The following is a 27,620-nucleotide window of genomic DNA, read 5'->3' as shown; positions in this document are numbered from 1 at the left end:
ATCATTCCTCAACTAAATTCATTCTTTCTTTTGCCTATATAGAGAGCAAAGGAGAGAAACAAAATCAGGGTAGCAGCCATGATGACTTACACTTGTAATCCCAGCACCTGGGAGGCTGAAGGAGGACTGCTCCAAGTGTCAGACCAACCTGGCTACATAGTGAGCACCATATGGAAAAACTGTCTCAAACAAACCAACAAGAAAGGATGAAAGGAAGGAGGGAATGAGAGGGAGGGAGGGGAGAAGGGAGGAGGGAAACAGAAAAAAATCAGGATCAACACTTTTCATTTGAGATCTCCAGATAATTGAACAACAACAAAATGCTTTGGATATGTGCTGCTTTCTCCTTTATTATGATTTTACTGTTGCAACCAGTGAACTTCAGTCTAGTTGACAAAGTTGCAAGGGCTGGTATACCTACCCCCACACCTTCTCCTTCTAAAACATTAAATGCTAGCTTATGACAATAGTGCACATTCAGTTACACTAGATGACAGACTTGGCCATGGGCTGGTGAGGGGGCAAGTTCTCATACTTCATTATGGAAAGTCTTCCTCCTTCCTCCACCTTGCACACTAACTAAAATGAGTGAGCATTAGCTCCTGCCGGATTCGGTCAGCCTCTAAGTCTAGGGACTCCATTTGCTCATACTCGCCCTCAGGTGGCTGTTCAATGGGTTCAGTCACTGGAGAGGACCAAACATCCATCCCGTGTTCCAGGGAAATGTTGTGAAGGACACAACAAGCCAAGATGATGTTGCTGGATTTCTCCGGTGAGTACTGCAGTGCTCCCTTCGATCCATCCAGGCATCGGAACCTAGAGCAGAGGGTTCGCAAAGTCTTCTCAATCACACTGTGAGTTGCAGAATGGGCCCTATTATAGCGATACTCCGCTGGAGTTTCAGGAATATGAAGTGGAGTCATGAGCCAGGTACGGAGAAAGAAGGAACTGTCACCTGAATGAAAGGCCAAAGAGAACATGACTGTGAATGGATTACAAACAAGAAGTGAAATCCCAGCACTAGGGAGGCAGAGGCAGGCGGATCTCTGTGAGTTCGAGACCAGCTTGGTCTATAGAGCAAGTACCAGGACAACCTCCAAAGCCTGACTGGAAAAACCAAAAAAAAAAAAAAAAAAAAGGAGTGAAATTCAGGCAGGATGTGGTGGCACATGACTGTAATCTCAGTGCTCAAGATGTTGAGGCTAGGAGGACTAACTTAAGTCACAGGCCAGTCTGAACTACACATGACACCTGTCTCTTGGAACAAAAATGGTGAATATGTAAGGAAAGACAGAAAAATACAACAGCCTTTGGTGCCAAAGCATGCCATACCATAATAACCAAGAGAAATATGCTGTCATAAGAAAGTATGAGGAGGGAGTTGGGCATTGGTGGTGCACACCTTTAATCTCAGCACTCGGGAGCCAGAAGCAGGTAAATCTCTGTGAGTTCCAGCCCAGGGAGGTCTACAGAGCGAGTTCTAGGACAGTCTCCAAAGCTACACAGAGAAACCCCATCTCGAAAAACCAAAAGAATAAAAAAATTAAAAAAACACAAAAGAAAGTATGAGGAGGGAACAAAGGAGATGATGGCTCAGAAGTTAAGAGTATGTGCTGGGGGCTGGAGAGATGGCTCAGAGGTTAAGAGCACGGACTGCTCTTCCAGGGGTCCAGAGTTCAATTCCCAGCAATCACATGGTGGCTCACAACCATCCATAATGAGATCTGGTGCCCTCTTCTGGCATGCAGGCATACATGGAGGCAGGATGTTGTATTCATAATAAATAAATAAATCTTAAAAAAAAAGAGTATGTGCTATTCTTTTTTTTTTTTTTACAGGCTTTGCTTTTTATTCCATCAGTGCTACAGGAATGTCTGTAAGTGAATTATCTCACATATTTAAAATATTTTAAAGCATGTAAAATACTCTAACTCATATAATTTAACCTGTCACAATCCTATATAGTGGTTATTGTCATTTTGTGTAACAATGCATTCAGAAATTAATTATACACTAATTCAAGGCTATTCGTCCAGCAAATAAGCACACCCAATTTCCCAAAACACAAAATTCTTCCTGATACACATCTGTTTAGCAGGAAGCAATTATCCACATATACATTTTTTGAGTATGTGCTATTCTTGCAGAGGACCTACATGTGGCTTACAAAGATCTACAAGGGATCATTACAACAATCCATCTCCAGGGAAATAAATACTTTTTTGGTCTCCAAGGATTCCAGGGACACACACATAGTACACATACATATATGTAGGTGAACTCTCATATACATTAAATAAAAATAAATACTTTCAAATAGAAAGCATGAACTACTACTGATTGGGTCCTGCCCCCTCCTTGAAGCTCATTCTCTGCCCATAGTTCTTCATCCCTCCCTCCCTTTTCTCCATGGTGGCAGTGAGGAGGGATGATGAATGTCAAGGCTACAAACCAACCCCAGTATAGGTGGCACGAACCAGTAATGCTTGCACTTGGGAGTCTGAGGCAGGAAGATGCCCAGTGAGGCCAGCCTGGCCTCAAAACATGTCTCAAAAACAATAAAGTGCATCACTGTTAGACGCATAAGGCAGTGTTGACTGACAATACCCTTGACTAAAACCAGTAAGAGAAAAGCTAATAGCGCATGAAATCCAAGTCTGAAAGCATCTGTGGGAATGAAGTAGAAACACAGGAATCAAATCCTTGGCTTTTTCTTTCTTGGGTTCTTATTTTTAGCCATGCTGGGGGTGGGGGTGCGGATTCAGGGCCTTGCACAAGTTAAAAGGGTCTGTGCTATAGCAATAGCCCTCAAAATTCCCTCTTTTTTTTTTTCTTTTCTTTTGTTTCAGACAGCTTCATGTAGCCCAGGCTGGCCTGGACCTTGTTAGGCAGCTGTGGATAACCTTGAATTCCTGATCATCTTTCTTTTACCTCCCAAGTGCTGGAACTATAGGTGTGTACACCACCATTCTCAATGAGTTTTCAAATTCAGAGATACTTTCTTTCATAGTAAAGGGTCAGACGTGGTGGCATTTCTCTTTAATCCCAGCACTCAAGAGGGAGAGCCAGGAAGATTTCTGTGAGTTTGGAACCAGCCTGGTCTATATATGGTAAGATACTGTCTCAGACAAACAAATAAACGACCACCACCACTCCCCCTCCAAAAAACATTCAAACAGGATATCAATTTTACACAGTCTCTAAAGAGTTCAAGAGAAAAAGAAATTCTAACAGGATATCTAAAAACATTCATGAAGAAAATTTCTAATTTTACTAATAATAGCTTTCATGTCTGAAAGCATGACCTAGGGATTTCACACCATTTCACAATGCTCTATCCTCCCAGTGCTGAGAAGAATAAAACCTGTGTCTGCAGTAGCCATCAGAACTCAGTGGTGCTGCATTCCTGGATACTGTATCACATAATTATGCTTTTGTAACAGAGAAGCTGGAGGAACATGAATATGATGATTCAAGCAGTAATAATGGGAAAGAATCAGAAGTGCATTCAAATAATAAAGAAAGCATTTCCTTTAAGTGACTTCCTTATCAAAGGATCCTGGGAAGTCCTAAGAAAAGCAAACAAACTGGGGAGCAAAGTCCTAGTTCAACAGCAATGTCTATAATGTTTAATTGTCCTGACTCATCACCTCACACAAACAAAGCTGCTCACACAGAGGCTTGGCTCCTTTTTTCCCCTCCAGACTGGGTCTCATTACATAGCTCTGTCAGAACTCTCTCTGTAGATCAGGCTGGCCTGGAATTCACAGAGATCTGCCTGTCTCTGCCACCGAATGCTGGGATTACAGGCATAAACTATCATGCCTAGAAAGGTGAAATGTTTTATAAATCCCAGACACTGGGCCCTGAGTACCAAAGTAAGCATTATATTCCTGATCTATCATCAGGTTCAGTAAATAGTCATATGGTTACGACAGAGATGGCCACTGTTCTAAAAATAATAAAAGACTTCTTCCATTTAGAAGCTTATGTTTCTAAGACTGGATTAGCTGAAAATAACTGAGATGTCTCACAAAAATTTAAGGTTTATATTTAGTTAGTTTTCTTTTTTGAGACAGCCTCATTCTGTAGACCTAAAACTCCCTATGTAGCTCAAGCTGACCTTAAATTCACAGCAATTCTCCTGTCTCAGCTTCCCAAGTACTGGGATTACAGGCATGAGCTACCACATCTGGCTTTCTTCCCCACCACTTCTGTTTTGTTTTGAATCCAGGGTCTCATGTAGGTCTGGCCCCTGAACTTCTGATACTCATCTCTACCTCTTAAATGTGGGGTTGTAGGCGTATACCAACTCCACTCTTCTTTGAACTCACTCTTCCTAAAAACTGAATTTTTAAAAATGGTGTAGAACAGGCTATGATAGTATACATGTAAGCCACCACTTGCAAGGCCAGTTTAAGGCCAGCCAGGGCAAAAAAGAGAGGGTGGGGGAGAAATGATGCTGGATCCCAGGTGGCTCAAAATAAAAGTATTTGACACAAATGAAAACCCTGAAGACCCAGGTTTGATTCCTGAAACCCATCTGTGAATGGAGAAAACTAACTCCTCCACATAAATATAAAAATGCTTTAAAAGGACATTATAAACAATAATGGAAGTAACATTTGTAACAGACTTAACAATAACACCTGTGGCATACTGAATTTCTACTATGTAGTAGGGATTGTAATGGGTGAAAAGCACTTTTGGGCTCAGAGTAAGACACCTTCTCAAAAAAAAAAAAAAAAGCCAGCAGCTGGACAGGATGGCTCAGTGGGCAAAGCACTTGCCACATGAGCCTGACAACCTGAATTCAATTCAGTTCCTGGAACTCACATAAGGGTAGAAAGAGAGAACCAATTCCACAGAGTTTTCTGACCTTCACACTAATGCTAAGGGATGTATGCACCCAACACTTAACACATCTCACACACACACACACACACACACACACACACTAAATAAAAACAGCTCCATACTCACTAGCTGCATCACTGGAAAACAGATACTCACGAGGGGATTAGGATCAGATGGGGAAGGGATTATAAATGCTTATGTGGTCACTCAATCACCCATAAGACATTCTGAGAGATCTTACCCAAAGCTGCTTAACAGCACTAGCCTAAGAGCTGAAGGCGTGAGAACTCAAGATGAACTGTTTAGAGAAGTGGTGTGTGGAGACTAGGAATTTAGGTGATACACCTATAGGGACAGCTAAGAATGAGAACGGGAAGGAATGGCTCAAAAGGATCTTAAAGTGGAGTGTAATGGAATGTACCTGTAATCGCAGGTACTTCAAGATGAGCCAAGAGGATCAGGCTCCTGAAGTCAATCTGCGAAACAGTGGGATGCCTGTCTCAGTTAAAAAAAAAAAAAGCATAAATAGTCTGTGCTTCCCAGTTTCCTCTTTTGTAAAAAATTATTGATATTATTTAGCTTTTGTTAAAGCCGGGTCTTTTGTTTCCCTGGCTGGCCTTGAATTTCCATGTAACACTAGCATTCAGGAGACAGGCTGGTGAGTTCAAGGGCAGTTTGAGACCAGACTGGAAGACACATGAAATCCTGTCAAGAGAAAAATAAAAGTACCAGTAGGTGTTGCATGGAACATCAAGCTGGAAATGCATCAGTGTGCTGACAGTGTGCCCTCTAGGAACTGGGGAGGTTTCTCTTTAATGGAGAATTTAAACATGAGAGACAGGTATTTCCTGAGCATCTGCTACATGTTAAGCACCTCACTTTGATCACATGCTATACAGATATGATTAGTGATTTTCCACTAATAGTGAGGTATTCCAACACTAGATAAATTTTTTCCCAGTAAGTTCTCACTATGAGTTTTTTGTTGTTTTTTTTTTTGTTTTGTTTTGTTTTGTTTTGTTTCTCCAGTCAGGACTTCTCTGTAGCTTTGGATCCTGCCCTGGAACTCACTCTGTAGACCAGGCTGGCCTCGAACTCACAGACATCGAGTGCCTATGCCTCCAGAGTGTTGAGATTAAAGGCATTCACCACCATCACCCAGCCAGTTAATGCTGTCACAACTCTGCCTTAGCATCTTTAATCTTTCATACATGTTTCTTTTTCTCCTTCTCTTCTTGAGACAGGATCTCATGTAACTTAGTGTAATGTACATTATACTGGCAAATTATCATATGCTACATTTGAGCTCATTGTAAAACTCACTTTAGCTGGGCGTTGGTGGCGCACGCCTTTAATCCCAGCACGCGGGAGGCAGAGGCAGGCGGATCTCTGTAAGTTCGAGACCAGCCTGGACTACCAAGCGAGTTCCAGGACAGCCTCCAAAACCACAGAGAAACCCTGTCTCGGAAAAAAAAAAAAAAAAAAGAAAAACTCACTTTAGAATGGAGGGTTCCTCCCCCAAATTCAGGCCCAAGTTGTCTCTCTGTTTTCCAAGTCTCCCTGTCTGGGGATGGGCTGCCTGCTCCAAACTTTGTGATATGAGAGAAAAGAACAGCAAAACAGCTCAAGAGTGAAAACATCTTGTTCTTGAATTGGCTGGAAGTGGAGCCATGTTAACAGATCTTTCTGTTATTTAGCCCATGATATAAAAGTGCCTACAGTGAGAAAGACAAGCTGGAGGAAGTTCAGCCTGGAAAGAAAGCTCATCCCAGAGGAATTTCAGCTGACTGCCTCAGTTTCCCCAGTCACTTTCTACACAATGTCTGTAAACCCCTGATTTAATGATATCACTCTCTCCCCCCTTCCCCCCCTCACACACACACACACACACACAATTTATCACTTGCTACTTATTCTTTCACTTTTGTTTGCCATATATTTAATAAACTCACTCATTTAAAAATGAAAGCATAGTTCTGGACCCCACAGAAGACCTAGGTTGGCCATAACATTAATGAGTAGCAGAGGGCTGGAGGGATAGCTCAGTCATTAAAGGCTAGGCTCACAACCAAAAAAAAAAAAATGAGTAGCAGAAACTGGTCTTGAAGTCACCTTCCTGCCTAATCTCCCAAGTGCTTTGTTACAGGTGTACACTGCTATGCCCGGCTCTTTCCTTTCCGTCTAGGTGAGAACTCCTGGGCTCAAGTGATCCCTTTTGCCTTAGTCTTTGCAATATTTGACACTACAGGCAGGAGCCACCATGCTCAACTCTAATGAATCATTCCACTCTTAAACATGATACATGGTGCAGGCATGGTGGAGCATGCCTTATAATCTCAGCACTCAGGAGACAGAGGCAGAGGCAGATTGATCTCTGAGATTGACCTCAGCCTGGTCTACAGATTTAATTCTTGGACAACGAAGGCACATAGACACCCTGTCTTGAAATCAAAACAAACAAATAAAACATAATGTGTTGTACATAATATGTTGCTTATCTAAGAGTAAACTTAAGGGGCTGGAGAGACGTCTCAGTACGTAAGAGCACTGGCTGCTCTTCCAGGGAACCTGAGTCTGGTCATCAGCATAGCTTCTCACAACCATCTGTGACTCCAGCTCTAAGCCATCTAACACCTTCTGGTCTCTGCAGGCACCAGACACACACAAGATGCACAGACATACAAAACACCCACACAGATAAAATAAAAAGAGTAAAGCTCAAATTAATAAAGCTCCCAGGCTCAAGGGTTTCATTGTTACTAACAGTATTCTTCACAGCTGCACAGTCACTTTGGTTTATACTGCTTGATGGTCCCATTCAGACCAATGAGTCAGCCTTTAAATAAGGCTTAGCAGATACGAGCAGAATGGAGAAGCAATTTCTTTTGTTGTTGTTGTTTTGTTTTTCAAGCCAGGGTTTCTGTGTAGCCCTGGCTGTCCTGGAACTCACTCTGTGGACTACGTTGGTCTTGACCTCAAGGATCCACCTGCCTGCCTCCTGAGTCCTGGGACTAAAGCTGTGATCCACCACCATCCACAACGAAGCAAGTTCTTACAATAAAAATTCTACCTCAGCTAGCCTGGGCTACATGAGACCATGTCCCCCTAAAACAAAACAAAGGAAAAAAAAAGGGGTCAGCAAGATGATTTATCCTGTAAAGGTACTTGCCACCAAGCCTGAAGACTTGAGTTCAATCCCTGGAACCCACATGGTGAAAGGAGATAACAATTCCTGCAAATTGTCCTCTGACCTCTACACATTTGCCATGGCAGTCATGCCGCCCCCATATATATATATATGTGACTAAACAAATTAATTGGAGCTGAGTAATGGTGGTGCACACCTTTAATCCCAGCACTCAGGAGGTAGAGGCAGGCGGATTTCTGTGTGTCTGAGACCATCCTGGTCTACAGAGCAAGTTCCAGGACAGCTAGGGCTGTTACACAGAGAAATCCTGTCTTGAAAAATTAAAACAAAAACAAACAAACAAACAAACAAAAGTTAGCTGGGTGGTGGTGGTGCATATCATTGATTCCAGCACTTGGGAAGCAGGGGGAAGAGGATCTCTGTGAGTTTGAGGCCAGCCTGGTCTACAGAGTGATTTGCAGGACAGCCAGGATCATACAGAGAAACCTGTGTCTCAGAAATAAAAAAATGTTTAAATGTTACATGGTCACAGCGGCACTGGAAAAGAGAGGCAAGATGATCATCTTAAGCCAGCCTGGGCTACAAATGACACCTGTGTCAAACATACAAACCTGCCTATGAGCTGTCTACTACCATTTTCATGTAGATATCCCAGCAATAGCAGCAGTGTTTCACATTTGGTACTTCGAAGTTAGTATATAGTGAATTTTGAAATGTACTATGCAATCCTCACAATAGGCATTACTGCCACTTGCCACTGGCTTTATATTCACCATTTTGAGATGATAGCAATTATTGCCCCTACTGGTTATACTATAATTAACAAGCCCTGCACTGGTATTTTGGAGAAACTGAGATTACTTTTACAGGATTAGTGTGTATGTTTGTGTGTGTTTTGAGTCCAGAGAGTTGAGGCCAGAGGTCAACTTACAGTGTTTGGGTACTGCCTACTATGTTGCTTGAGATGGGGTTTCTCCTTGGGCTGGAGTTCAGCTCCAAGATCTGCCTATTTCTGCCTCTCTAGTACTAGAATTTTAAGTGTGTGCCACCACAGCTGGCTTTTTTTTTTAAACATGAGTTCATACTTGAATAGTATCAAACTCAGGTCCCAGACTTGAATGGCAAGCACTTTACCACTGAGCTATCTCCCAAGTCTCTACAGCAATGGTTCTCAATTTGTGGGTCATGACCTCTTTGGGGATTTCCAAGACGGTTGGAAAACACAGATATTTACATTACGATTCATAACAGTAGCAAAATTCCAGTTATGAAATAGCAACAAATAATTTTAATTGGGGGTCACCACAACATGAGGAACTGTATTAAAGGATCACAGCATTACAAAGGTTGAAAAACCTACAGGGTTGTTTCTGTAGATACTATTGGCAATGCAAATTCTCGTGATCTTGTTTTTCTGTTTGATTTTGATTTTTGTCTTTTGATGAAGGGTCTCATGTAGCCTATGCTGGTCTTAAACATCGTATGTAAACCAAGAATGACCCTGAATCCCTGATCCTCCTGACCCCTCCTCCCACGTGCTGCAATTCCAAGCTTCTGTCACCACACATCTTATTTTACATGTTCATGAACATACAACCAAAGATTAATTCTTAAAAGTAAAATGAGGGCAAATAACATTTGTTAGTTCCAGAGAATGTGCTTTACTGTAATTATTACTCTTTAAAATTTGTGTGTGTGTGTGTGTGTGTGTGTGTGTGTGTGTGTGTGTGTGTGTGTGTGTGTATGTATGTACGTGAGCCCATCTGGGTTCAAGTGTCTTCTGGAGCTAAAAGAGGGTATGAAATCCCCTAGAGCTGGAGTTACAGGGAATTGTGAGCTGCCCAATGTGGGTACTGAGAACTGAACTCCGGGTTTCTGTAAAAGCAGGAATTGCTCTTAACCTCTGAGCCATCTCTCCATCCCCTTGTTTAGTTTTTGAGACAAGAGGTCATGTATCACAAGCTGGGCTCAAACTCACCTTGAACTTTTCTGATCCTCCTGCCTCTCTACCTTCTGAGTACTAGGAAATAGTTGTTATGCAGTGATGAGAACCTAACCGAACCCAAGGCTTTGTACTCTACCAATTGAGTTACTTTCCTAGTCCCTTATTTCATTTTTGAGACAGGGTCTCCCTCTACTCCCAGGTTGGTCTGGAACACGTTATAAAGCCCATGCTGGGAGTTGGAGAAATGGCTCTGAGGATAAGAGCACTGAATGCTCTTCCAGAGGCCCTGAGTTCAATTCCCAGCAACCACATAGTGGCTGACAACCACCTTGAATGAGATATGGTACTGTCTTCTGGCAGGCTGGGCATATGCAGGCAGAACACTGTATACTTAATAAATAAAAAATAAAGCCCAGGCTGTACCTAGAACTTCAGAATTCTACCTCAACCAACACCCAGCACTAGGATTACAAGCATATAAACACCCAGCTTAGATAGTTTTTGTTTAAAAATTTTTAACATTCCTTTAATTGTCTGGGTGTTATGCCTGCATGTGTATGTCTGTCTGTATACCATGTGCATGCCTTGTGTTTTAGAGGACAGATGGCATTGGGTCCCTTGAAACTGGACTTGTGGGTGTTAGGAATCAAATCCAGGTCCTATTTTGTGGGAAGGGGTTGAGATAGGGTTTCTCTGTCCTGACACTTGCTCTGTGTACCAGGCTTGCCTCAAACTCAGAGATCCACCTGCCTCTGCCTCCTGTGTGCTAGGATTAAAGGTGAGTACCACCACCGCCTGGCTCAGGTCCTCTTCAAGAACAAGTTCTCTTGGGCTGGAGAGATGTCTCAGAGGTTAAGAGCACTGACTGTTCTTCCAGAGGTCTTGAGTTCAATTCCCAGCAACCACATGGTGGCTGACAACCATCTACAATTCAATCTGGTGCATATGTAATAAATAAATAAATCTTTAAAAAAAAAAAGAACAAGTTCTCTTAACCACTGAGTATATATATCTCTTTATCCCTTAAATACTGATTTTTTTTTTTAATCATGGAGCAAAGGTTGAAGGTTCAGTGTTAGAATCCTTGCCTGGCATTCCCAAGCCTTGGGTTTGATCCCTAGTACAAGAATAATAATGAAAAGAACTGTGAGGGTGTGGTGGTATACACCTTTAATCCACCACACGAGAGGCAAAGGAAAGTGAATGTTTGAGTTCAAGGCTAGGCAGTCTCCATAGCAAGTCCTTATCTCAAAAAGTCTCTAAAAAGTAATAATAATGACAGGGGGAAAAAATGAATGCTCAGAGAGTTTTCACCTGAGGTTTCACAGAGTAAGAGAAAGGACAAAGTAATACTAGCAAATCTTAGATCTCACCACTCTACAGCATAACTTTTCTATGGGTATAAACTCAATATTTACACTTGCAAACTTACCAAGAAGCCAGCTACCTTTGTGCATCCCAGTTTCAAACTGACTGCTTAGAGAAGACTGCTGTAGCACAGCACAGTCCTGGAGGCTACCTGGCCAGCTCGTCTCCACAGTCATTAGTGCCCCTCTGATGTCACACACTACCAGACAGTTCAGAGAATGCAGACCCTTGCGGTTCACATAAGAGAGGTCTTCCGCATTGGGTGCCTTGATTGCCACGTGGATACAGTCAACCACCCCTATCACACCTGGCATCCCTGCCAATCCATAGAATTCATCCTTTAGAGACTGCATGGCAGCTTCGTCAGCTGGGAAGTGGATAAACTGGGAGGCCCTTTCCACAAGGGCTTCGGTGACATTGGCAACACATCGGCTCATGGAGGCTTGACTAATTCCAATAGCATCTCCCATCCGAGTCTGGAAGGAACCTGAGGTATAAAAGCCCAACGCTGCCAGGATCTGTGTCTCTGGGCTAATAGCCCTAGATCGCTGAGTAGGTCGTGAAAGACTTGCCCCCAAGAGTTCCACTAAATAGTAAATGAATTGTCGGGGAAATCCATACATGGACATCAAATATTCATCAGTCACATCATCCAACTTAAACCGGTCCAAGGTCCGGTGACCTCGGCCATACAGCAAGAGATCACAGTCAAGTACTGTTATTGGTATAGCCATAGCCAATGAGGATACACACTTATATCTGCTTGTTCTGAATTTCTCCAATGAAGAAGTTGGCACAAGAAGGAAGTGTCAGAATTCAATAGCTAGACCATCAGTTAAATAACTCTGGCATGTATAATCTTCTTTCTGAAAAGTAATTAAAAAAAAAAACAATTAGAGCGCCGGGTGTTGGTGGTGCACACCTTTAATCCCAGCACTCGGGAGGCAGAGGCAGGCGGATCTCTGTGAGTTCGAGGCCACCCTGGTCTACAGAGCAAGTTCCAGGACGGCCTCCAAAACAATACAGAGAAACCCTGTCTCAAAAACCAAAAACAAACAAACAAACAAACAAAAAAAACAATTAGAGCTGGATAGTGATAGCAGCAGCAGCAGTGAACGCCTTCAATTCCAGAACTCAGGAGGTAGAGGTAAGCAAATCGCTGAGTTCCAGGCCAGTCAAGGCTACACAGAGAAACCGTCTTAAAAAACAAAGACAAGAACAAAACAGAAAAATTAGATCATCCTACTAAAACCATACCAACTGATTCAAAACCTACAATACTTTTTCAGACATTCTTTTTTTTTTTTTTTTTGGTTTTTTTTTTTTTTTTGAGACAGGGTTTCTCTGTAGGTTTGGAGACTTTCCTGGAATTCTCTTTGAAGACCAGGCTGGCCTCCAACTCACAGAGATCCACCTGCCTTTGCCTCCCGAGTGCTGGAACTAAAGACCTGCGCCACCACCCCCGGCTAGCAATTCACTTTTTAACTCTGGATTTTCGACCGGCAGTGGTGGCGCACACCTTTAGTCCCAGCACTCGGGAGGCAGAGGTAAGCAGACGCAGGCACATCTCTGTGAGTTCCAGACCAGCCTGGTTTACAAGAGCTAGATCCAGGACAGGCTGCAAAGCTACACAGAGAAACCCTGTCTGAAAAAAGAAAGGAAGGAAGGAAGGAAGGAAGGAAGGAAGGAAGGAAGGAAGGAAGGAAGGAAGGCAGGCAGGCAGGCAGGCAGGCAGGCAGGCAGGCAGACAGACAGACAAAACAACAACAAAACCCTCTGGATTTTCTCCACTAACTCATCCATATGATAAATTTGGTCTGATTTGAAGACAATTGGAGTGGCTCATTTAATGCCTGGCATTTCAACTGAGAACAGCACAAGAGGTGATGGTGTAACTATTCACAAGCTAAAAGAGGTCTATGGCGGCCATGAAGCAACTAACAAGTCACAAACACCTAAACACCTTAAGGATTAGTCATGGAAGCTTGTTTTTCAAAGCCCTATGGCTCCACCTTGCAAGTACAAGACCGATATGGGAGTGCTCAAACCAGTCTAACTAAGAAGCAAAGAGGAAAGAAAAGAGTCCATGACCTGCCTGGGGACCTACACTGTCTGCTGTAACAGACTTTGCCTCTATCTCAAGAGGTCCAAATCCTGAGGCTGAAGGCTAGAAAGGAAGGAAGAATAGCCAGTATGAAAAAGAAGGAAAGGAGGAAGAGGCTGAGAGAAACAGATTTGGAACGCCTGGGTCACTTTTACAACCCACCTTCAAAATATCATTAAGGGACAGAGAGAGGGGTCCGAGAGCACTGGGGTGGCTGCAATGTCTGGTGAAATGCGTTGGTTCCTGAGACTCACATGGTGGAAGGAGACAACTGTCTGACGCAACTTGTCCTCTGACCTCCACATCATTGCCAAAGCACGCCCCTCCTCCAAAACATAAACATAACGTTCTTAAAGGGTGGAGGCAAGAGCATGAGGTCGAGACAAGCCTGAGCTACAAAAGCGCCGGTCAAACAACAACAAAAACAAAACAAACTCCCAAGGCTGGTCGGAAAGTTAGCATTCTGGAAGCTGGGCCGCGTGTTCCAGGACAGCTTGAGCTACATACAGTACATTCTAGGATAACCTGAGTTACAAAGCGAGACCTTGTCTCAAAAAAGCAAAATACCAAAGTCTGATACCAAAGTCTGACTGCTCCGACACCCTGAGTCAGCGAACGTTGGTCCCTATCTCGCCGCAGCGGCCGGGTTACCGGGAGCACACTGAGCCCTCCCAGCCAGGGCAGGCCCTCCTCCGGAACCCGCTGCGGCACTCGGACCGTCATGGTGCGCAACAACGGCTCCGCCCCCTCCGCGTCAGCGCCCGCCCCACGCCGCGTCCTCAACACCGCGGCCGCCGCAACCTGAGCTTCGCTGCCGAACATTCCACACGAAGCCCAAACGGTCTCGAGCTCGCAAAATCCCTCTCCATAACTTTTCCCTTTCTTAAGAGGATTTAAAATTGAGCAAAAGGATTATTTCTGGAAAGAAAGCAACTTTCATGGAGACTCTGAGGTGCGGAAAGACTAAATAAGACACCTGCGGTGTAGCGAAAGTGTAAGTATAGTTTGGCAGCTGCATTTCCCCCATAGCGCTCGCTCTCCCCACCGCCAGCACCGAAGCGGATGAAAACAAACACTGACGATGGCGGCGCCGGGGAGCGAGTGGTTGCTGGCTTAGGGCGGGAGAGATCGCTTGACGCGTGAAGAAGCAGCTCTGAGGAAAACAAGTCGACATCGGTCTGACAGTTTTCTCAGTTCTTGGAGCCAGGAGCCTCGTCAAGCGTGAGGTATCTCTCTGCGAGCTGAGCTGTCAATACCGCCCCGGAGCAAGGAACCCTCAGCCGGGAGGCGCGGTTGGCCGGCTCCAGGCCCTGGCCTCCGGAATGAGAGCCCGGAGCCACTCTCTGTGCCGTAGCTTCCCAGGTACTCACTTTAGGGGGTAATAACCCCCGGATCTTTCAGCGCCCCCGAGTGGGAGGTCACTGATCTGCGTCCTCTCGGCCACCTCCTTGTGAACGCCCAAGCCCACCAGTCGAGGTTCAGCTCCCTAGCCCCCTCATTAGGTTTACCTACGGAAAGTTGGGTTGGTGTAGACCCTGTTGGTTCTTCAGAGGTCCCAACCGTTACAGATGTACCTCGAAACTTGCTTGCTACTTTCTTAGCTCTTTGGGTTAAGTCAAGAAGTTCGGTTGGGGATGATTTGTAGGGCCGTACGTAATTCGGGGGTTTTCATTCAATCAAAAAAAAAAATGAGTGCCAAATATGTACTCCGCGTGTAGGTGAGGGTGACTGTTGACTAGTGAAAAGGGGAGCCAAAGTTCACGACAGTCTTCTTACCGGCAGTGGATCGACCTGTGGAAACCTGCGGCCCGTCCTCATTGAGTAAATCTCTGGGTAAGTGGCTAAGCACCTTCGTGGGCTCATCACTAACGCATCTCAGCTTTCAATTTCCCAGTCAGTCACTTAGCTCCCAGTTAATCTGCTCAATTCAGCCTTAACATTTCTTTTTGCCCTCCTTTCTCTCTCCCCAGTGAACGGTCTTACCACGTGGCCCCCTCCTGCGTTTCAGTTATCCTGCCTCAACTTCCTCAGTAGCTGGAAATACCGACCAGGTCTAGGTTGGGAGAGTTGATACAAGAGCCCAGCCATGTAGCTTAGGATGGTCTTGAATTCCTGCTCCTCCATCCCAGTCAAATTCTGAGACTGTCAAACATGTGCCACTTTGTCTGGCTCTTGGAATCATCCTAATTAATTTTGTATGTGTGTATTTATATGTATACATACATGTGTGCATTTATATACTAATAATACACATACACTGTATGTTCTTGAGATTGAACTTAGCAATTTGCCTTGTCTGCTACAGAGCTTATCCACAACTGATGATACCTCTGTAAGTGTCTGCATTTTGACACAGGGTCTCATTGCATATTATATCTGGCTCGCCTGGAACTCACTATTGTAGACTAGGCTAGCATTGAACTTGAGCTAGCATTGAAATGCAAGACCGGTCCTCTTGCCTCTGCCTTCCTAGTGTTGGCATACAGCATCATGGGCAGCCAAACAAACTTTTATTTGTTTATTTTTGCTTTTGTTGGTTTTGAGGCAGGGTCCTTCTGTACCTGGGGGTGACCTTGAACTCCTCAATACTGGGGTTATAGGTGTGAACCACCATACTCAACGATAAAGCTTGAGTTTAATTTTTTTTGTGTGTTTTGTTTTTGTTTTTCGAGACAGGATTTCTCTGTGACTTTGGAGGCTGTCCTGGAACTAGCTCTTATAGACTAGTCTGGTCTTGAACTCACAGCTATCTGCCTGCCTCTGCCTCCTGCATGCTGGGATTAAAGGTGTGTGCCACCATGCCCGGCATGAGTTTAAATATTTTAAAGGCTTGTATGTAAGTCATTACATTATTTCAAATTCATTTTAAATACCTATTTTTAACTGTAGAGCTCATGTGTATCAATTTATTCTCTGTCTTCTGAAGGTTAGTGTAGGCTTCATAGGCAAGTTCTTCTAATGGAGTCCCTTATGTGCTTTGTCACAAGAGAAGGGGTACTTCTACTTAGAAAAACAACTTGGTGAACATGAACAATTGATTGTTAGTACAAGTAAAAAGTCATAACAATTACAATTTGGAAAATGCTGCTTCCACTTTGGTTCGCCATATGTTTGAATAAAATGCAGAGTTAAGAGTCATTTTACCGCTGGGTGGTGGTGGTGCATGCCTTTAATCCCAGCACTCGGGAGGCAGAGGCAGGCGGATCTCTGTGAGTTCGAGGCTGGGCTGGACCTACAGCCTCCAAAACAATACAGAGAAACCCTGTAAAACCAAAAAAAAAAAAGTCATTTTACAGTCTTTGTAATTTTAAATAGTTTCAGCTCCTTCCCAGAACTATTAATATTGCTAGCAGCTCTTAAGTCATTTAAAGATAATTTAAGATGGTATTAAGATCAGATACTTGAGGCCCACCTAGTGTTGCACTTCAATCCCAGCACTTGAGAGGCAGAGGCAGGCAGTTCTAGGCCAGCCTGGTCTACAGAGTGAGTTCCAGGACAGCTGAGATACATAATAAGAACCAATCTCAAAAAAATTAGATACTATTTAAAAATAACTTAAGCATTTATTATTATATTTACCTTTAATCTATCTTTAGTGTGTTTGCACACAGGTTTGTGTGTCTGTGTGTTTGTGTAAACAGGCATGTGTGAAGGTCAGAGAACAACTTGTGGGACGGTTCTCTCTTTACACCATGAGGGTTAAGGGATCAAACTCATGTCATCAGCCTGGTTGCAAAGACCTCTACACACTGAGCCATCTCATCATCCCTCTAGGAATTTTTGCCCCATATATTTTGTCTATGTGTTACTTATTGTGTAAATATAAATGGTTATTATATTTCTAGAGATTAAATCTAATTTTTCCAGAAGAAATTCTGATTGTGTGTGTGCACTCCAGAGTACATTCATGTATGCTCTTGCATAAAGGCTTACACATATATACCAAGGCATGCACATCTGAAGTCAAAATCAGGTGTCTTCTTTTACCATCTTATATTCTAAGACAAAGTCTCTTGCCAAACGTGGTGCTTACTGCTTTGACTGGACTGGCTGGCCAACAAGCTTCCCACATTCTCCCCCAGGAATAGTTTAGAGAACATTCTTTATTGCCTAGCATTTACATGGGTGATAGGAATGTAAAGGCATGTCCTCATACTTGCATAGTAAAAATTTTACCCATTGAGTCATTTCTCAGCCAAAATGTTTTCACTTTTCCCCATTGTTTCCTTTTTTAAATTAATGTGCATTTTATTTGTTTCTCATAATTTATTTTTATTTCATGTGCATTGGTATTATGCCTGCTTATATGTCTGTGTGAAGGTGTCAGATCCAGCTTCGTGTGGGTGCTGGGAACTGAACCCAGGTCCTCTGGAAGAGCAGTCAGTGCCCTTTACCACTGAGCCATCTCTCCACCCTCTTGTCTTCTTTTAAAAAAATAATTGTTGGGGGTATATTCATGTCATAGTGAGTAAGTATGTGGAGGTCAGAGGACAACTTTGTGGAGTTAGTCCTGTCCCTCTACCTTTGTGTTCTAGGTATTGAATTCTAATCTAAGGTCTGCAGATTACTGTACAGCAAGTGTTAGTACTCAGCCATGTTGCCATTCCTTCCATTGTGACCTTATTGAAGTAGCACTTCTATTGATACTGAATAACTTGGAAAGCCATCAGATCTGATGCAAGAGTTTTTATGTACAGCTGGTATTTGTTGCCAAGCTTGATGACTTGAGTTTGATCCTGGGGACCAAGAAAATAAATGACTCCCACAAGTTATCCTCTAACTTCCACACGTGAAACTTTGTCTCTGACCAGCATCTCTTTTACAAGGGTGGGGTTGAACTTTGCATTGATAAGAACAAGGATTCTCTGGTGACCAGCCCTAGCCTAAGGCTGCATGGGCCCACACTAAGGTGCTCCGTAATATAAACAACTTTATTTGAAAAGCAAGACATTTCACTCAAAATTTCTAAAATGTTTCAAGCTCAGTGACATCCTGTAATAACTTAAATGTTAAAACAAAAAGACACCTGTAATCCCAGCACTTAAGCTGGTTTACGCAATATAGTAAGACAATTCCTCAAAAAAGCAAATCTGGCAGGAGAAATATGTATAGTGCCTGAAGATGGTTCAGTGGTTAAAAGCACTGCTGTTTGAGGAAACTCATATTTGATTCCACAAGGCAGCTCACTGTAACCCCCTTTCCAGGGGCTACATTACTCTCTTTATGGGATCTGTATGCACAAGGTACACAGGCAAAACACTTTTTTTGAGACAAGGTTTCTCTATGTAGCTTTGGAGCCTGTCATGGCATTGGCTTTGTAGACCAGGATGGCCAGGAACTCACAGAGACCTGGCTACCTCTGCCTCTCAAACGCTGGGATTAAAGGTGTGCACCACCAACGCCCCTCAGCAAAACACTTAAAATAGAAGTAAACATCACAGAAATCACAAAACTAATCTGGGTGGTGCCTGAAGTCCTTTAACCCCATCATTGGTAAATTAAGATCTAGATAAGATCTGGAGTTGAAGGTCATCCTCAACTGTTTTTTCTGATCAATCCCTGGATACCTTGAGAAACAAATGAACAAAAAAAAAGGCAGATGATGAAAGAGTTAGCAGGACTGTGCCATCTCCCCCGCCCCCAGATAGGGTTTCTCTGTATTGTTTTGGAGGCTGTCCTGGAATTCACTTGGTAGACCAGGCTGACCTTGAATTTACAGAGATCCACCTGCCTCTGCCTCCTGAGTGCTGGGATTAAAGGCGTGCACCACCACTGCCCAGCCTTTTTTTTTGTTTTTTGTTTTTTTGAGACAGGGTTTCTTCTCTGTATTGTTTTGGAGGCTGTCCTGGAACTCTGTAGACCAGGCTGGCCTCACAGATATCTGCCTGCCACTGCCTCTGCCTCCCGAGTGCTAGGATTAAAGGGGTGTGCCACCAACGCCCAGCTTGGAATGTGCAGTCTTATAGCTCCTTAAGAAATGGAATTTAGAGCCAGGCAGTAGTGAGTGGCACATGAGTTGAATTTATGAGTTCAGGGCCATCCTGGTCTACAGATCCAAGTTCTAGAACAGCCAGAACTACACTGAGAAACCCTGTCCTGAGAATTTAAAGAGAAATGAAATTTCAAATTAAGTGGTTTAGTAACTTCACTTCTGAGTGTATACTTAGGAGAATTGACAACGGTGGTTATGTCAGCATTGTTTAATAGAGTTAAAACAGAAACAACTCAAGCCAGTATATCAGTGGGTAAATGGATAAGAAAAATATTCATAGTAGGCCATATTATGTAATTTTTAAATTTTTATTTATATTTTATGTACAGTTCTCTGCATGGATATCTGCATGCCAGAAGAGGGTATCCAATCCTTTCACAGACCATGTGGTTGCTGGGAATGGAACTCAGGACCTCTGGAAGAGCAGCCAGTGCTCTGAACCACTGAGCCATCTCTCCAGCCCTTATGTAATCTTCAAAAGAAGAAAATTCTGAAGTAATCTGGCCTAGTTAGCATTCGTTGTCAGCTTGCCATGGCCTGGAGTCACCTAGAAAGGGAGTCTCAGTCTAGTGATTGTCTTTATCAGATTGGTCTATGGGAGACTTTTGCTTACTTAGTGAAATAGGTCTGTGGACTGCACTATCTCTAGGTGTTTCTGGGCTGTGCAAAGAAAGCTACCTAAGCATGAACTTGTGTATGAGTTAGCTAGCAAGCAGCATCTTCCATGATTCCTGATGTACTCCTTTACCAGTGAGTTCCCTGGTCACAAGCAATTACTGCACTTCAGGTTCCAGCTTTAAGTTCCTGCTCTGATTTTCAGTTTGGACTGGAAGTATAACATGAAATGCCTTCCATAGCTTTTTTTTTTTTTTTTTTTGAAACGGTATCTTACATGTAGCTCTGGCTGCCCTGAACCTCTCAATGTAGACCAGGCTGGCTGCTAACTCAGAGATCTGCCAGCTGGGATCTGGAGTTATTTGCCACCATGTCCACTCCCAGTGGCTTCTGGTCATAGCATTTGTCACAACTAACAAAAAGGAAACTAGAACATATGCTATCATATGAACAAACCTTTAGGACATTATGCTAAGTGAAATGAACCAATCACAGCAGATAAATGCTGTATCATTTCTACTTTAAAATACTGTATGGGGCCTGGAGAGATGGCTCAGAGGTCTTCCATAGGTCCTGAGTTCGATTCCCAGCAACCACATTGTGGCTCACAACCATCTGCAATTAAATCTGGTGCCCTCTTCTGGCATGTAGGCAGAACACTGTATTTTTAATAAATAATTTTTTAAATGAACATAGTAAAACCAACTTTAATGTGTTTTCTAGGCAAGCACTCTTGGATTTTGTTTTGTGTTTGTGGTGTTTAGGATAGAACTCAAGACCTTGTCATATTCTAGGCATGTGCTCTACCAAGGAGCTCTATACCCCAAACCTCCCAAGATGGTTTTTGTTTGGGGGGGGGGATGAGGTTTGAGACAGGATCCCAGTGTAACCCAGGCTAGTCTTAAATTTAGTATGTTTAGCCAAGGATGAGTTTCTTCCTACATCTACCTCCCACATGCTATGATCACAGACCAGTTTGTCACACCAGGGTTGTTTTTGTTTTTACAATAATATCTTGTTGGGATTATGGGTGAATAACCATGCCTGGTTCAATATGATATTTGGGGTGGCAGGTGGGCAGTGAATATAATATCCATGTTCTAGAACCTATGTGCAAAAGCCAGAGTAAGACATGGCCTTCTTCCTTTGTGGTACTCACTGAACCTGGAGCTCACGCCCACTGATGCTCCTTTTCCCATATAGCCCCATCCCCTCACAATTCTGGGATCACAAGGCTTACACAAGGCACATCCTTTTTACATGAGTAATGGGAATCTAGACTCCAGTCCTCGTGTTTGCACAGCAAGTGCTGTTAGCCACTGAATTATCTTCCAAGCCCCAAGGAAAAAAAAACATTTTATGCCATTTATACTTTACCAAAATAAAATAGAAAAAGAACACTTGTTGCTTTTGCAGAGGACCCTTTGTGGATTCCCAGTACCCATGTGGTGGCTCACAAATATCTGTAACTGCACTTCAGGGAACCTAATGCTCTTTTCTGATCTCTATAGGCACCAGGCATACATCTTGTACACATACATACATGCAGGCAAAGCAGTTCTACACATAAAATAGACAAATATTTTTAATTAAAAAATATGGGCTGGAGAGATGGCTCAGCAGTTAAGAGCACATTCTGCTCTTGCAGAGAGCCTGAGGTTGGTTTCTAGCATTCGTATCAAGTGGCTCACAACCACTTGTAACTCTAACAGGGGATCTGATGCCTCTGCCCTCCTTGGGGACCGGCACTCACATGTACATACCTCCGCATAGACATGAACATATACTTAAAAGTAAGATACATCTTGGGACTGGAGAGATGGCTTAGCACTGACTGTTCTTTGAGAGGACCTTGTTCAAATCCCAGCATGCACATGTAAAACAAGCTATTTAAAATTAAAATAAAAAAATTAAAGAAAGAAAAAAAAATCCCAGCACCCACATGCAACTCAACACTGTCTCTAACTCCAGTATCTGACACACTCACACAGATATACCTGGAGGCAAAACACCAATGCACATAAAATAAAAGTAAATAAATTGGGGCTGGAGAAATGGCTCACAGGTTAAGAGCACTGGCTGAATTCAATTCCCAACAACCATATGGTGACTCACAACCATCTATAATGAATCAAATGCCCTTTTCTGTCCTGCCTGCACACATGCAGGAAGAACACTATACACATAATTAATAAATCTTTTTTTAAATAAATAAGCTGGATTGTACTTTAATCCCACTACTCAGGAGGCAGAGACAGATGGATCTCTGAGTTTGAGGCCAGTCTGATCCACAAAGCAATTTCCAGGAAGCCAGAGCTACACAGTGAAAACTTGCCTCTAAAATCTGATAAAAGTAAATAAAAACTTATAAAGTAAGATAAATCTTTAAAAATATATTGAAAATTTAAAGTAATATAAATTATTATGTAATGGTATTCTGAAAGGAATTATTCAGTTTTTTGTTTTGTTTTTTTGGAGACAGAGTTTCTCTGTAGTGTTTTGGAGCCTGTCCTAGAACTCCCTCTGTAAACCAGGCTTGGTCTCGAACTCACAGAGATCCACCTTCCTCTGCCTCCTGAGTGCTGGGATTAAAGGGGTGCGCCACCAATGCCCAGCCATTCAGTTTTATAAATTAAAAAAACATGGCAGAGGTATAATAGCTAAATTTGATGTAGTGAATTTTTAAAAATAGAACAGAGGAACTGAAAGGGGAGATTAGAAAAAAAGAAAGATCATATATAATGTCTGTTCCTATGTTCTCATTTTATTCTGTTTTTGATGGGTTTGTTTTATTTTGTTTTTTCGAGACAGGGTTTCTCTGTATTGTTTTGGAGCCTGTCCTGAAACTCGCTTGGTACCGAACTCACAGAAATCCGCTTAAAAAAGAAAGAAAATAATTTTGTAGTCCCATCAAAAGTTAAATGTTGAATTTCTGTGTGAGCCTTGAGTTTTACTTTTAGGCATAGACCTAAGAGGATTTGAAATATTAACATAAATACTTGTACACTTTTTTAAAGCAGTATTAGTCTTAGCACCCTAAAAGTAACTCATGACTGGCAGTTGGTGACTAGGTAACTTCAGCTAGCCTGGACTGGCAGTTTTCTTGCCTCCACCTCCTGGCTGTTACAGGGATACACTTTGTTGTATGTCAAAACTTTTCCAAACACTACAGGAAATGTGATAAGATTGAGCCCAAGCCAGGCGGTGGTGGCACACGCCTTTAATCCCAGTACTCGGGAAGCAGAGGCAAGCAGATCTCTGTGAGTTCAACACTAGCCTGGTCTACAGAGCAAGTGCCAGGACAGGCTCCAAAACAATACAGAAAAACCCTGTCTTGGAAAAAAAAAAAAAAAAGAAAGAAAGAAAGATTGAGCCCAAGATTTATAATCTATAAACGTAGTCTCCTGTGGGCTATACTGAGAGATATGTCTCTAAAACCAGGAAAAAAGTAAATAAAACTGATACTGTCAGTTCAGGCCAACCTAATGTTAGAAGTATTTCCAGAGATGTTTGCTTGCTTGTTTTTGAATCGGGCTCCCAGTGAATCCTGTGCTATCCTGGAACTCACTGAATAGTTAAGACTGGCCTCAACTCTTAAGTAATCCTCCTGCCTCAGTCTCTGAAGTTCTGAGCCAACTCTCCTGAAAGATTTCAACTTATGCCGGGCGTTGGTGGCGCAAGCCTTTAATCCCAGCACGCAGGAGGCAGAGGCAGGTGGATCTCTGTAAGTTTGAGACCAGCCTGGACTACCAAGCGAGTTCCAGGACAACCTCCAAAGCCACAGAGAAACCCTGTCTCAAAAAACCCAAAAAAAAAAAAAAAAAAAAGATTTCAACTTATGTTTGTCATGGCACACTACGCAAATCTTTTTGCCACTTTGACTCAAGGATATCCTGAGGTGGAATCTTCAAAGTACTGCTAGAGCAGTCCTTCAGACTGCTTCAAAGCCTGTCTGACATGCTGGGGATTTAGTCTAATGTTAGAATGCTTAGCTAAGTAGCACAAAGCCCTGAGTTTGATCCCAGCACCAAAACCCCCAAAACATTACAAAAACAAAAATAATTGTTTTGAGATTGGTTCATCTCATTTTAGGGAACCTCTGGGTGAAAGCTAGTTAAGCACTCCAAACTGTTGTAGAATATTTGATGGCAAGATTTTTGTCTAATGATTGCAATTATTTATTGTTGCTTTATAAAGCATTTATGGCTGGGCATAGTGTCTTTTAATCCCAACACTTGGGAGGCAGAGACTGGCAGATCTCCTTTAGTTAGAGGCCAGCCTGGTCTACAGAGTAAGATCAAGGACAGGCTGGTCTACAGAGTAAGGTCAAGGACAGCCAGGAATACACAAAGAAACCTTGTCTTGGAAAAAAATGTGTTTTTAAAATATATTTTATTTATTATAATTGTGTGTGTATGCCACAGTGCATGTGTAGAAGTCAGAGAACAATTTTTAGAAGACTGTCGTTTCAAAGCATTTTGTATGCTACAAGTCTATGCATGTTTTCTATACCTTAGGCATCTCAAAATGTTACTTGTCATGAATTTATATTAGTGAAAATGTAGGGAGAATGTTACAAAACTGGAATTTTCTACTTAACAGCTAATACACTATTTTTGCTACTTATTATTTGTCTAAGTATCAAAGAAAGGTCTTAATTAATTGAGAGTACTTCTCAGACAAAAGCTCCAAGTGGCAAGTCATGGGCAAAGACTGAAGTATGTTCAATGATAGTGTACTTGCCTAGCAAGATGGCAGTGATGGAAGTTTCATTGGTGACTTGTACCCCAGAGTAGCTTTTTAGTTCTCTTATATGTGTTTTTTGTTGTTCTTTTCTGTTTATTTGAAACTGAGTTTCTCTGTATAACCTTGGCTGACCTGGAACTCATATAAACCAAGTTGACCTGGAACTCAGAGATCCACCTGCATCTGTCTGGGTGCTGGGATTAAAGGTGTGTGCTGCCGTGCCTGTTATAATTGAGATATATCACACATAGTTATATTCTACCTAATTAAGATGTATTAGAAACAGTGATGCTGGATCAATTTAATCAAATATATGTGAATGAGAACCACAAACATTTTTGAAAAATTATGCATAGTAATGGGTTATGCTCTTAGGGCAAAAAATTACTGAAAGGTGTAAGTAGTCCAGATAAACTCACACGTTGTATAAGCATATTACCAAGAAAGGGTCAAAACTTGAGAAGTAGTTGGAGAAGATTCAGTACAGGTGAGACATGGAAATGCTCTGTGATTGAATGGCCTTCATTTAAGCCAAGGAGTAACCCCAAACCCTGTAACTTTGGCCTAGTTCTCTTACAAAAATTATATTGTCTTAAAATTCATCTCTCAGGGACTCTCCATCTTTAATGTAGGTAGTCATTTTAAAAATTAAAATGTCAGCCGGGCGGTGGTGGCACATGCCTTTAATCCCAGCACTCAGGAGGCAGAGGCAGGCGGATCTCTGTGAGTTCAAGGCCAGGCTGGTCCAACAGCCTCCAAAACAATACAGAGAAACCCTGTCTCGTAAAACAAAACAAAAAAAAATTAAAATGTATTGGTCATGGTGGACTTAAAACATGGCAGTGGAACTGGAGAGGTGGTTCAGCAATTTAAGAGCACCAGCTGCTTCTAGAGGACCCAGGTCCTAGCACCCATTCGGTGTTCACAACCATCTGTAACTCCAGGTCCAGGGAATCTAATGCCCTCTTCTGATTTCTGTGGACCCTGCACACGTGTAATATCTAGATACATATGAAGTTTCAGAAAGCACACATACATGTAAAAATAAAATAATTGAAAATTTAAAACATGGGCAGTAACTGCATTCATAGTGTAAAATAATGAAAGTTAAAACTGTACATTGTAAGGAAGAAGACTCTAGATGGGTATCTGTGTTTGTTGTTGTGGCTTATTTGTCTTGAGCCCAGGCTGTCCTGGAACCCATGATCCTCCTGCCTCAGTTTTCCAGTGCTATGATTAGACTTTTCATAGCAGAAGTCCAACTTGTGTGCCTCTCTGTTAGTATTTCCAGAATTAAATGTTAAAGACCAATGTTCAAGAGAAGGGAATTGGAATCAGATGCTGTTAGGGTTGTATAGCTATAGACTAAGGTAAGTAACAGGTATTGGTGGGAAGGAATCAGATTTATTCAAGGGCCAATATTTTGTAAAGATAGTAGGGGCTGTTCCTCAGAGCTCCATCTTAGGGGATGTGCAATGGATGTGTGTAGAGAGGAGCAAGGTCAGGTAGCCAGCATGTCAAAGTAATTGCTCAATAAATAGCCTCTCATATCAAAAGAAGAGTCTCTGCTATAGGAAGGAGAATGTGACATTTATAGTGGGGTGATTGCAATTAACCGTCTGTTAATGATTTAGTTTCCCCAAGTGCCCTTATTTTAGGAAAGGCAGCATACATATTACTTGCACTTCTATTTGCTTGGCTGTCTTGTTTTTCAGCAAGTTGGAATTGTTAATTGTTCCTTATAACTAATATTGTCCTCAAAACCCTGACTGAACTAATAGAACTAGCATGTATCCCATTCTGGACTTGACTAAAGGTCACTACTTACCACATTCAGTGACTAAGCTCTGTCTTGAAGGTACCAGTAAGACCTGTTACCTTTTCAGAATCACTACCCAGTTTCTATGAAAGTCATCCTGAAGAGTTCATCAAAACTTGTGGCTCATAAACAGTCTGATGACAATGCTTTGCTGTAATTAGTCCCTCAGTGGTCTGCTTGAGCTTTACAGACTAAGCTTGCAGAATGCAAAGTAACCATCTTGTCTTTTAGACAAAAAATACTGGCTGCATTACTGTGATAATTGTGAAAAAAAAAAGCCTAACAAACAGATTTTCCACAGCAGCATTTAATAACTGACCATGGTAGTAAAGGAAAGAAGAAAAGTTCAGTTGGGATGTTTTTATTTTTTTATATTTTTTTAAAATTTTTTTTTTAGTTTTTCGAGACAGGGTTTCTCTGTGGCTTTGGAGGCTGTCCTGGAACTCGCACTGTAGACTAGCCTGGACTCGAACTCACAGAGATCCACCTGCCTCTGCCTCCCAAGTGCTGGGATTAAAGGCGTGCGCCACCAACGCCCCGCTTTATTTTTCTTTACTCTGTTTGAGTGTGGGTAGGTGCCGGTGGCACATGTGGGAAGATTGGCAGTCTTCCACTTGCACCTTGTTTGAGATAGGGTCTCTTGTTCAATGCTGCATTCTTCAGGTTGGTGAGCCCTTTGTTTTCCCGGGGTTCTCCTGTCTCTGCCTCTGTCTTCCTGTAGGAGCACTGGGATTACAGATGGATACTACCACCCCCAGGTTTACAAGAGTTCTTGGGATTTGAACTCAAGTCCTCACATCTGCCCTCTCGGCCATCTCCCTAGCCCCATGGCTCACCAAGTTTTGCTTTTTATTCTTAGGGTAGTCAAAAGAGCAAAACAAAAAATAAAACTACTGTCTGTCTTGCAAAGGCAAATTTAGTGTTTAGGAAGCAGGTGTAAGGAAGCAGCAGACACTGCTGCCCTAGAGATAGCTTTTTCCCATGGGGGATCAGCACCTTTTGAACCTCAGTAATTGTAGCTATCCA

General features: G+C 42.5%; 2 protein-coding genes across 16 annotated transcripts in view; one reads left to right on the top strand and one right to left on the bottom strand.

Annotated features, from left to right (window-relative positions):
- Window positions 1-330: 330 nt before the first annotated feature.
- Window positions 331-15,409, bottom strand: Harbi1 (harbinger transposase derived 1). Of its 6 annotated transcripts, XM_040745837.1 has the most exons (4): window positions 14,003-14,175; window positions 13,585-13,748; window positions 11,383-12,184; window positions 331-982 (listed from the first exon to the last, which is right to left on the bottom strand). In XM_040745837.1, exons 3-4 carry the CDS (start codon window positions 12,050-12,052, stop codon window positions 576-578), a joined length of 1,077 nt encoding a protein of 358 aa, XP_040601771.1. In that variant the 5' UTR covers window positions 12,053-12,184; window positions 13,585-13,748; window positions 14,003-14,175; the 3' UTR covers window positions 331-575. The 6 variants fall into 6 exon arrangements, with proteins under 6 accessions (XP_040601771.1, XP_040601773.1, XP_040601774.1 ...); XM_040745839.1 differs by lacking the exons at window positions 13,585-13,748; window positions 14,003-14,175 and adding an exon at window positions 15,199-15,409; XM_040745840.1 differs by lacking the exons at window positions 13,585-13,748; window positions 14,003-14,175 and adding an exon at window positions 14,931-15,159.
- Atg13 (autophagy related 13) overlaps window positions 14,452-27,620 on the top strand; it is a 38,331-nt gene continuing 25,162 nt past the window's right edge. For 4 of the 10 annotated variants that reach the window (XM_021231822.2, XM_021231821.2, XM_021231818.2 and 1 more), the window contains exons 1-2: window positions 14,452-14,784; window positions 15,141-15,255. The gene's annotated coding sequence lies outside the window, so the exon portion shown is untranslated. The remainder of the gene's footprint in view (window positions 14,785-15,140; window positions 15,256-27,620) is intronic. The other 6 variants (XM_013121892.3, XM_021231809.2, XM_013121876.3 and 3 more) reach the window with 6 other exon arrangements.

The sequence above is a fragment of the Mesocricetus auratus genome, unplaced genomic scaffold (genome assembly GCF_017639785.1).
Source record: "Mesocricetus auratus isolate SY011 unplaced genomic scaffold, BCM_Maur_2.0 Super-Scaffold_100004, whole genome shotgun sequence".
Taxonomy (NCBI): domain Eukaryota; kingdom Metazoa; phylum Chordata; class Mammalia; order Rodentia; family Cricetidae; genus Mesocricetus; species Mesocricetus auratus.
The sequence above is the reverse complement of the archived record's forward strand: the minus strand, read 5'-3'. Positions and strand labels throughout refer to the sequence as shown.

Excerpts from the sequence above, each read along its gene's own strand:
- Harbi1 (XM_040745839.1), bottom strand. The coding sequence starts at position 12,052 with ATGGCTATACCAATAACAGTACTTGACTGTGATCTCTTGCTGTATGGC. Across the intron at positions 983-11,382 it reads CAAAGGTAGCTGGCTTCTTG|TCATGTTCTCTTTGGCCTTT; the intron begins GTAAGTTTGCAA and ends ATCCATTCACAG.